This window comes from Trichechus manatus, unplaced genomic scaffold (genome assembly GCF_000243295.1).
Source record: "Trichechus manatus latirostris isolate Lorelei unplaced genomic scaffold, TriManLat1.0 scaffold00220, whole genome shotgun sequence".
Lineage (NCBI taxonomy): Eukaryota > Metazoa > Chordata > Mammalia > Sirenia > Trichechidae > Trichechus > Trichechus manatus.
The window spans coordinates 2,227,651-2,239,297 of NW_004444156.1; the positions used below are offsets into that span (position 1 = coordinate 2,227,651).

At 39.6% G+C, this 11,647-nt stretch overlaps 1 protein-coding gene and 1 pseudogene across 1 annotated transcript in view; one reads left to right on the forward strand and one right to left on the reverse strand.

Annotated features, from left to right (window-relative positions):
• The window catches only part of SH3RF1 (SH3 domain containing ring finger 1), a 199,704-nt gene extending 196,250 nt beyond the window's left edge, over positions 1–3,454 (forward strand). Inside the window, 1 exon segment of the mRNA XM_023742850.1 lies at positions 3,200–3,454. Within this exon segment, the coding sequence (XP_023598618.1) occupies positions 3,200–3,368 (169 nt within the window). The 3' untranslated portion in view covers positions 3,369–3,454.
• A 3,285-nt stretch (positions 3,455–6,739) lies between these two features.
• On the reverse strand, positions 6,740–6,858 carry LOC111822863 (uncharacterized; annotated as a pseudogene).
• Positions 6,859–11,647: the final 4,789 nt, after the last annotated feature.

Genomic DNA, 11,647 nt, shown 5'->3' on the forward strand with positions numbered 1-11,647 from the left:
GAGTTTCAGCATTGAACACGTAATACTTTAATAATGCACTTGAAAAGCGTAAGTTATTATTTATTTTAAATAAGTCAAACTAATGTTTGTGGATAACTTAAAATTTTTCTGATTTTAAAGAATTAGATCCATTTTAAAGAATTTGGAAAATAGAAGAAATTATAAGAAAAAAGATGATTCATAATCCCACCATCTTAGAAGTAGTTTTTGCTACTGCTGTTGTTTTGTTTTTTTCATTCCTTGATTTAGGATTTGGGGTTGAGTTAGAAACTGATCTTTAGACCTCCATTCCACTCATTAAATGTCTATAAATCTCTAATTCTGCTATTATTATTTTGTGTCTTGAAAACCAGAAATGGCTAAAATATTGTGCTGACATACAATGATGTAGCTAGAATATGTTGGCCCTAAACTACGTTTTCCTAGACTGTTAATTTTAGTTAACTGCAGAAAAGCAATTCTAAATATAGAGGCTGCTTGACAGGAGTTGTAACTGTGGAGAAAGAAGAACGAAGGTGGTTGCAGGAATCTCTCCTTCTCTCTGTCTCTGACTGACATTCTGCCACCTTTTGGTCCTTTCCGTAGAGACCAAAGCCCTGTGTCCTGTTATTTGGCAGAGCCACAGGTATTTGTCTAATGAGAACTACTGCAGGTTTTGAGTAGCACAGACATTCCAGGATGTTAGACCTCTAAACGACCTCAAAGGCTGTGGTGACCCCCAGACAGGGCTTCTCCCACAATGCCGTACCTCCTCCCTCATTCCATGCTTGATTGAACGCTGAGCCTTGAGGTCTATAAATACTCGTGTGTGAATTAACTGAGCCTTTCTTGGGAATGATAAGGCAGTCCCCATGCTGCGCTTTTGCTTCAGATCTTGGAGGGTAATTTGGTCCCTGTGCCCAAAGGAAGTGCAGGAATTGTTTGGGCAGCCACTCAGCCTTTGCAAAGATGCATTTTTCATAGAGTGATAGTCCAGGACTCTTGTGAGGCTCTTTCTTAATGTAAGTGTATTCTGGATTTTATGGAATGGAGATCGGTGAAACTAGCAATTTTCTGAAAGAACCAGGCTCTAGGGGGCTTCAGAAGTTTGGAGTAGTTTACTATAGAGTTTTTTTCTGCCCATCATTTTGTCAGCCTTAATGTTCTTTACCTGCAGTCAAGGTGGGTCCTGTGAGAAAGGCTGGAAACTCCTTTTCTGACTTTAAGAACTAAACACAAGTAGAAACTCAAAATCACCTTTAAAACTGAATATTGATGGAAAAATTGGAGAATGGATACGGATGGTGTTGAACAGCATGATGACCATAATTCATGTCCCTAAACTAACATGTGGAGATTATTGAAATGGTGAATATTTCGTTACATGTATTTACCACCCAAAACCCACTGCCTTCGAGTCCATTACAACTCTCAGAGACCCTGTAGGACCGAGTAGCACTGCCCAGAGTGTTTCTAAAGCTGTAAATCTTTACGGAAACAGACTGCCACATTTTCTTCCATGGAGCGGCTGGTATGTTTGAACCGCTGACCTTTTGGTTAGCAGCAGAGTGCTTTTAACCACTACACCACCAGGGAGCCTTATGTTTACCACCCCCCACACACACACACCCAAAACTGAATCCCCACTATTTAGCATCAGAGACAGATGTATATCCACGTTGATTTGTTTTCTATTGCTGTGTAACAAATTACCCCCAAAACTCAGTGATTTAAAACAAAAATAAACATGTATTATCCCGTAATCTGCGGGTCGGAAATTTGGAGCAGCTTATCTGAGTGGTTCTCACTTAGGGTATTCCTTGAGGTTACAGTCAAGATGTCAGCTTGAGGGGCAGTCATCCGAAGGCTTGACTGAAGCTAGAGGATCCACCACATCACTGTTAGCAAGTTAGTTCTGGCTTTTGGAAAGAATTCTCAGTTCCTCACCATGTAGTCTTCTGCATAGAGATGCTTGAGTGTCCTTACAACACGGCGGCTGATTTTCCCCATAACAAGTGATTCAAGACAAAGTAAAGTGGAAGACATGATGTCTTTTATGGCCAAGCCTCAGAAGTCACACACTGTAATTTTCACCGTATTTTTTTGGTCACACAAGTTATCTCTATGCTTTGTGGGAGGGGACTACATAAATGTGTGACTATCAGGAGACAAAGATCATCAGGGGCCATCTTGGAGGTTGGGTACCATACACCATCTTTTCCCGTCACCTCTTTTTTCCCCCTCTGGTTGGGAAAAGCAAGAGAGGAGCAAAGAAGAGTGATAGCACTGGAAAAATAGAGAAGGATAAAAGGATATGGAGCATCAAATAAGTCACCTCCCTCTGGCTGCCTTGGATGCTACCCATAATTCTGCCTAAGGAACATGGAGGCCGGGAGACAGATAATATAAAACCAACAAGGTGTCTGGAGTTTTAAGGTGATAATTAATCACACCTTTCCTCACTTATATCTGAGTTGAGAACCAATTGAGAAACAGACAAAGATGTCAGATGAGTGGAGATGAGAATGTCACCCTCATTACTGGTGGTACTGGATGGAATTGTGCCACAGTCTCTTAGACCTTGGAACAACCCTCCTGAGAGAAAATTTGCGTATGTAGGGCAGATGAACTTTTTCCAGAATGCTGCCTCACCCATGTCAAGTCCTAATGTAGAGGCCCCAGAGAGACGGATTTCTAGACCTATCTTAGAAGGCAGGCCTGACCCCTGACCCCTGACCCCTCAGTGCTTATAGTGTGGAAGCAGGGCAGAGCAGAGCCCACTCAACTTGTAGGCTAGTATTTCAGAGAGGGTGTACCCACCTTCTCAGCTACTTCTCCCAATTTCATCAATCAAATAAATCCACACCTCTCTTCTTGGAGAGAGATGATTCTCCTCTTGGGAAATGGAACAAAGCTTTCCTTCTGTGTGGCCAACGAACAAACACTGGGAGGGGACAAGAATGGCTCTTCCTGTAAAGGTCACTCAAACCAAGCAGCCTAGGTCATCAGTAGTGGACTGCTGGCCATATCTGGACTCTGTCCTTGTTAATACCAAGTCTCTACCAAACAGAGGGTGGATGTTTTTCGAGTTGTTTTGCAAACATTCTAAACAATTTCATGCTACTTCTTGTGTTCATGTTTAAGCCTTGTGCAAACTAATAGTACGGCATTTTTATCACTTCTTCAATAGCCTCCACTAAAGTATTTCTCTCTTTTGTAGGCACAGGGTGGTGGTTTCCTATCCTCCTCAGAGTGAGGCAGAACTTGAACTTAAAGAAGGAGATATTGTGTTTGTTCACAAAAAACGAGAGGATGGCTGGTTCAAGGGCACATTACAACGTAACGGGAAAACTGGCCTTTTCCCAGGAAGCTTTGTGGAAAACATCTGAGGGGACTAACACCGAGAAGGCATAAAATCACATCACGTAACAAAATAGCACAAACCCGTTTCATGGAAAGAGCACAGTTGTGGACTTGCAGGTGATCGGGAGATGAACAAAAGATTGGTGTGTGACTCAGTGCCCCCCCCGCCCCCAGTTACACCAGGGAACGGCGAAGAAGGTATTTGGGTGGGTCTCATCACTCTGGATTCTAATGTGGGAGGTGTACCTTGTACTATCCGATTTACTATACAGAGAAGCCTTTGTTGTTGTCGTCTTAAAGATACATAGAATGGACAATTGTTTACAATGCATAACTAATTTATTTCCTTTTTTACACTTGAATTTTTCTTGTAATAGATAAATTCTTCAGATTATGATTTTAAGAAATTATTAATTTATGAAATGATAGCTAAGGAGAAGCTGGATTCTCTCCTGTTGAGAGCAAGAGATTCTTTTTGCATAGAATGCGTTACACACACCCCACCCCACTGCCCACGCCCCGCTCCCAGTGTTGTATTTTGCTTCTTTACGACAGAAATGCCAGTGCTCCAGTTTGGTTTTCCTCTCTAAATAATAAACATACTCCAAGAAATGTAATATTCCTGGGAAACCAAGACGTACAACTGAATCGGTATCAGTAAGAGCCTAGGATGGGGAGACAGAAACTTGAGAGAAGAGAAGTTAGTGGTTCCCTGTCTTTCTGGTTTAGTCAGGAATCGCCCCGTAAGATTTAGTCCTCGATTTAATTTTGTGAATTTTTAATTTTCAAAGAATGAAATCAGTGAAGTGACAAAGACAACTAAATAAAGCTCAACCCTTGAATAAAAATACTCAGAAATATATTTAGTTTTATAACAGAAGCAGCGCAATTCATCGGTTGGAAATGAGGGAAAATGGAAGTTGTGCTCACTTGTCTGAGAACGGCTATGAAATGTTATCTCCCATTTTACCCCAAGCGACCTGCATGCCTGGACACAATAAAACTTTCGTGAGATAGTGGTGGTAAGTGATGCACTCTTGTTAAAGTCCAAGGCTGTGAGAAACACTGTGAAAAGTTTACATTCATCCATTGTGATTCTTTTCCGCCATCTTGCGTGTATTCCTGGATTCTGACGGTAAGGTGGACTCGCATGGTGTGGATACCTCTTTGCAGTTCCCTGTTGAGGTTAGCTTACGCTCAGAATTAACCAGTACAGGAGGTGTAAAGTAAACAGTATGGTCTTCCCTACCCCAAACACTGTGGGCCTTGGTTTCTGAGGGCGCTCGCCCCTCTCTGGTTTGAGGCATCCATTGGCCATGACACAAGTCATTAGCGAAAATGGGCTTTTATATCCTCTCAGCTGACATCAAGGATGAGTGTATCCGGGACACTGCTCCTGTGACTGTATGCTTGCAGCATGGAGAATGAATGTGCCCACAACTTACAATTGTGGCAGGATCCAGCTGAGCATATCTTTTTATATCCATTCTTTGATGTCATTGGCCTCGTCTGCCACTTCCCTTGTGGTGCCACGCAGCTGTGGGTTTGGGTAGTCCTAAAAACAAAAGGAGGGAAAACAGCCTGGTAGTTGAACGAGATCGTTGCCACAGTATTCTCATGGGGGAAAAAAAATAAGATAAAACCTTTTCATTTTTTAACTTCTAAGAATGACAACCGGGAAATAGATAAACTGAAAAGTCTTCTTGCTGTAGCAAGAGGTTGCATGATCATAACAAGAGATATTATGTGGTTGAAAATGAAATCATTCCTAAATAAACTATTTGTTTTGTTTTTGTTTTTTTACAAAACACTGTACATTATGTTCCTGTGTGTTGAATTAAAAAAAAAAAAAACTGGGACATTCATGTAATATATAAAGGTTCGGTGGGATAAACTTTAGTTAGGAAAAAGCTGGCATCAGCTTTCATCTGCGTAAGTTGACACCAATGTGTCATAATATTCTTTATTTTGGTAAATTAGTGTATTTTATAAAAAGTAAAAAGACTACTACAGGTTAAGATAATTTTTTACTGTCTTTTCTCCATATTTTAAGCTATGTGATTGAAGTACCTCTGTTAATAGTTTTCTGGTGTAAAGTTGGTTAAAATTTCATCTGTTAATAGATCATTAGGTGATACAACGTGTGGGTTTTCTATTGGTTTTTTGGAGACAGTAGATGGAGATTTTGTAACAAGGGCTTGTTACACAGCGATACGGTGATAAAATTGCAATTTATCATGCCTTTTCATGTTAATAATTTGAAGACTGGATAAAAGGTTCAAGATTAAAATTTGATGTTCAACCTAAGTCTCTTGTGTCAGTCCTTAAAATTTTGCTTTAAAAAAAAAAGCTTGGGGACATTTGAATTAGTTTCTATTTTGTTATGTTATTCGTTTCTGTGAAAAGAATTCTTTTCATATACCTCAGACAGAAGATGTCTACAAGAATCAAGTTGGTGGTTATGATGCATTTTACCTTTACAACTAACAGACTTTATTTGCCTAGCTCCCCAAGAATCTCAAAGTCTTTTTTTTAAAGTTTGTGGGGTCTCACGGGGTACTGTATAACACTTCAGATTTACAAAAATAGCCTGGTGTTGGTTAGAGATTACATTTTAGCCAGAGAGGGAGTACCGGACCTCCATTTGGTATCCCCTGTATGGCTAAACAGAGGTCACGGGATAACCCCCAGATCTCCTCAAGGCTCGGGAACATAATCTTTAGACTTACCATGATTATAATGCTTCCATGAAATGCCAACAAATCTTCACTTAAAAAAGGAACTTGTAAGTTGTGTTTAAAAAAAAAAAAGTTTTCCAGTTTAACTTTTGGTTACTGTCAAATTGCTTATCAGAATTTTTAAACAATCAAGAATTCTAGGCTTTGTCCTAGTTCTGTCAAGAACTATCTTCATAACCCCTGGGCAAGTCAGTTATTACTTAGTTTCCACCTGTTATTGCCCTGTCTGTCCCGCTGAGGGAAGATGGGGATCAAAGGAGATAATGTCCTTTTTTTTGAAGAGTGCTGTTCACCTCAGGTTTCAAATATTTCATCGCACTCACTTGGAGTATATTCATATAGTATTTTTACTGGCTCTAATTGGATATAGAAGGAACAAATTGAAGGTGATGTCTCCAACTGCTATGTATTTATTTTTCTATTCCTGTGATTTAAAAAAAAAAAAAACATTGCCGTTGAGTCCAACTCATAGTGACCGTATAGGGCAGGGTAGAACAGCCCCATAGAGTTTCTAAGGAGTGCCTGGTGGACTCAGACTGGTGACCTTTTGGTTAGCAGCCATAGCTCCTAACCACTATGCCACCAGGGTTTCCAAAACCTACCAACCAAAACACCAAACCCATTGCTGTCGAGTTGATGCCAACTCATAGCGACCCTGTAGACTTCAGCACCTGATATTCCCAGATGGTCTTCCATCCAAGTACTAACCAGGCCTGACCCTGCTTAGCTTCCCAGATCAGAAGAGATCAGGTGTGTTCAGGGTGGTATGGCCGTACACTGTGCTAATAGGATGGTGTTTTTGTACCTTCAGGTGAGTATTTCAATCCAGAACTATAAATGACATTAGAATTCAAGTTTGGAAGCTGCTTTTAATAGATGTTAGACTAAGTTGGAAAGCTAATTTTGTGACTCCATGTGAAATTTATTTAAATGTATTTTGAGCCAATTAAATTATGTACTTATCAAAGTATCATCCTATTGAAAGTATTCCTTCCTTCCCCCCCAAAAAAAGAATTTGCTGACATACCAGAATAAACGGGAGAATGTTTACAGAAGAGATTAGCGAATGTCTAGACTTAGCAAGGGGAGTAACCTTTATTAATTCCTGTGAACTCCAGGCTGTGATGGGTATGCTGGCAGACTTTGCTCCACTTCTTGATAGTAATTATCACCAGAGGCAGGAAGGAGCTGCTTGAGTGGTAATCAGCCAGTGTGAATGTTGATAGTTTTAAAGTGCCCTCTCTCTCATACAAATGAACTTTTTTTTTGTCTTTTGTTTCTTATTAATAACTTTCTGACTTCGCTATTTAGACTTCCATTTCAAAAACATTGATTGCAAATTCTTATTGTTCTGCAGTGATTTAGACTCCCAGTGACCATGCTGAAGGACCTGCCATTGACATTAGTCTTCGAACCAGCATTCAATACTGTTATTACAGGGTCAGACCACTTTAATGATACTGTTAAGTCTCCAAGATAATAGAATTATCCTGCTCGTCATCAGTGAGCCAGCTGCCGTTTGCTATTCCTTACAACTTAGATAACAGATGTGGTTCCAAGAGGTTTTTGACCTTGGAGCTGAATCTTTCAAGGCCTGAATTCTCATAAAAGTACTAGAAGAAACCATGAGAGACTAGTGAGTGAGAAGACCCTCCTAAGTATAACGCAAAACTCGGAAGCCATTAAAAGAAAACAATAAATTCAACTATAGAAAAGTATCTGATAAAAATACCATAAAGTCAAAAGAAAGTAACAGAAAAAATAACTTGTAACTTCTATGGCAGACAGATAATGTCCTTTGTATATAAAGAGTTTCTACAAATCAATAAGGATAAGAACAAAAAAGTAGCATCGGCCAAGGATTCATTGCAATATCCATTTTCTTCATCTCCCTCATTAACTGATTCCTGGACAGTGTGCTGAGTTAAAAAGCTGCATTTTCCAGTCTCTTAAGGTTAGGAGCAGCCATGTTACTAAGTTCCTGCTGAGATATTCTTGAAAGTGTTAAAGGAAGTTTTTGGTAAGTCTTCGTAAAAGAGAGGAGGCCCATACCCTCTGGCCATTCTGCTTTTCACCCTTCCAGTCTGCGTGTAGACAGCGTGGCTGGTACTCTGGCACTGTCTTGAATCATAAAGTGACCTGTAAGATGGAAGCCATTGTCATAGATTGAATTATGTCCCCCCCCCCCAAAAAAAAATGTATGTTTGGCTGGGCCATGATTCTGGTGTTGTGTGATTTTCCCAAGTGTTGTAAATCCTGCCTCTATGATGTTAATGATATTAATGATGGGCAGCAGTTGTGTCAGTGAGGCAGGACTCAATCTACAAGATTGGATTGTGTCTTGAGGCAATCTCTTGAGATATAAAAGAGAGGTGAGCAGAAAGACAGGGGGACCCCCATACCACCAAGAAGGCAGTGCCAGGAGCAGAGCCTGTCCTTTGGACCTGGGGTCCCTGCGCAGAGAAGCTCCTAGTTCTGGGGAGGATTGATGAGAAGGCCAACAAAGAGAAAGCTTTCCCCTGGAGCTGATGCCCTGAATCTGGACTTTTAGCCTACTTTACTGTGAAGAAATAAATTTCTCTTGGTTAAAGCCATCCACTTGTGGTATTTCTGTTCGAGCAGCACTGGATGACTAACAGCCATGTTCTAATATGGTGGAGGGGAAGGGAAGGAGGAACCTGAGACCCTGATAAGCTTAAGTCTTCATACCAGCCTGAACTACTCATCTCCAAATATCATGTATGTGAGAATAAACCCCTTCAGTTTACGCTATGGTGGTGTAGTCTCTTATCCAAAACCAGCCTTACTGATACCAATATAAACCAAACCAATACTTCATCAAAAGAAAATTCAGACAATACTAAAAGATGTTTCATCTCATTCCTAATAGTTGAAAAATGCACATTAACAACTGAAATATTTTTCATCTCTGAGACTGGAAAATTAAAAAAACTTGAAATCACTCTTGGCAAAATGAGGAGCACTTAATATTTTGCTGGAGAGAGTGTAATTTGTTACAATTTTTTTAAAAAGTTTTCCTAATTTTTTTTATTGTGCTTTAAGTGAAGGTTTACAATTCAGATTAGTTTCTCATACAAAAATTTATACACACATGGTTATGTGACCCTAGTTGCTCTCCTTATACTGTAACAGCACACTCCTACTTTCCACCCCGGATTTCCCATGTCCATTCAACCAGCTCCCGACCCTCTGTGCCTTCTCATCTCTTCTCCAGGCAGGAGCTGCCCATTTAGTCTCATGTATCTACTTGAGCTAAGAAGCACACTCTTCATGAGTATCATTTTATGTCCCATAGTCCAGTCTAATCTTTGTCTGAAGAGTTGGCCTTGGGAATGGTTTTAGTTTTGGGCTAACAGAGAGTCCGGGGTGTTAAAACTTTTAGGGAGAGAAATAGAGAAATAAAATCGCAAATGTATTTACCCTTTCCATCTTCTAAGAATTTATCTTCCAGATACACATATTCATCAAGTACAAAATGACAGTAATATTCATTGCAGTATTGTTTATGTATCAAAATATTGGAAACAACCTAAATGTCCATCAGTAGGGGACTGGTTAAATTATAGTAAGCCTTTGTTACTAATTATTAACGAAGAGTCCCTGGTGTCACAAATGGTTAAGCACTCGACTACTAGTTGGCAGTTTAAACCCACCCAGAGGCACCTCAGAAGACAGGCCTGGCAATCTGCTTCTGAAAGATCGCAGCCTTGAAAACCCCATGGAGCAGTTCTACTCTGCACACATGGGGTCCGCATGAGTTGGAATCAACTTGATGGCAACTAACAACAAATACTAGCCATGAAAAGAATGAGGAAGCTCTTCACAAGGGATATGGAACCATCTCTGAGATCTATAAACCAGTTGCCGTCGAGTCAATTCCAACTCATGGCCACCCCATGTGTGTCAGAGTGCTCCATAGGGTTTTCAGTGACATGTTTTGGGAATAGATCACCAGGTCTTTCTTACAAGAAGCTTTTGGGTGGACTTGAACCACCAAACATTCTGTTAGCAGCTGAGGCAGAGCACGGTAACTGTTTGTACTACCCAGCGACTCCGCTGAGATATATAGTTAAACAAAAAAGAGTATGCTACCATTTAGTGAAAAGTAGGGGAAAGTATATAAAATACACCTATAATCCTGCATATGAATAAATACAATATCTCTGGAAGGATATACAGGTATTCCCTGACTTATGACGGGATTCCGTTCCCACAACTTTGTCATAAGTCAGTTCTGATGTAAGTTGAATACTTCCCTTATTTTTTACTTTTAATTATTATTGCCTTTTATTATCAGAATCTTTATAAATCTGATCTTTATTTGTCTTTGGGAGTTGGCATGAGAGTGATAAAAGCAAATTTTGCACTGCAACATTGTGTGTAGTACTTATTACTAACGATGAGATGTACAAAAAAAAAACAGTGGACGATCGTAAGTGTGGTTTGTTGTAACTGGAGTATGTCGTAAGTCGGGGCCTACCTGTACAAGAAACAAATGATGGTTGCCTACACCATCGAAGATAGGACCTGAGGCTAACTTACTTGATGAAAGTGAGAGACTCCCATCAGAAAAAGAGAAAATTAAAGCCCCTGGCCTTCTGGGGAAGCCATTTATTCGGAAGAGAGGGAGTAAAAAATGGAGGAGACAAACATCAAAAATAATTTTTAGTTTCTGTAGCCATTGAGGCTGGATGAGCCACTGAAACTATTGCCCTTAGGTAATCTTTAAATTTTAAACCTTAAACCAAAACTATCCCCTGAAGTCTTCTTTGTACCAAAAAAATAGCTTATTTTAATTAGTAAAGTCCATCTGCTTTGAATATTGTGCTCTTTGAAAGAATTATCTGTGAGATCAAGTTGAAAATGGCAACTCGAAAGGTTAGATGGGAAGCTTAGGGGGCAGTGAGTTTAAGATAATGGTGGTGAAATAATGAGGAAAAAGATAGCAAGAATGGTAGCACAACTTAAAGTAACCAATGTCAATGAATTGTACATGTTGAAATGGTGTATCTTTGGCTGTGTATATTCTCACCAACATAAAAAAAATTTGAATAAAAAATAATTTTTAGAAAGATGAGATCTTTGAAATTAAGTTAGAAAGCAAAGGATACCCACTTTCTAATTAATGATTACTGAATTCAAAAGCAGACAAAAAAAAAAAATACCATTTAGAAGAGCCATCCCACATTTCCACTCCTTTTATGAATGTACAGAGCACATTACCTTTTACAAGATAACCCTGAGGCTGATTTTTCACAAAGGATTGACTTTTACTCATCCGTCATTACTTTGAGCAATTGAGAATTAACTGACTTGTCCTATCGTACAATGAAACCTATGAAAAAAAAACCCTACAAAATAAGACAATACATGTATAGATCCATAATAAGTTCCTGCTGGGGCCTCTGCAGGTAATCACAAGGTGCAGATCCCCTAGGAGACTCCTTCCATGGTGCAAAATTAAGGAAAAGTATCAGTCAAAGATAAATCTGATGGTACAGCTATCCAGACTATAATCTCGCCTGAGAACATGTGAAACAAGGCAA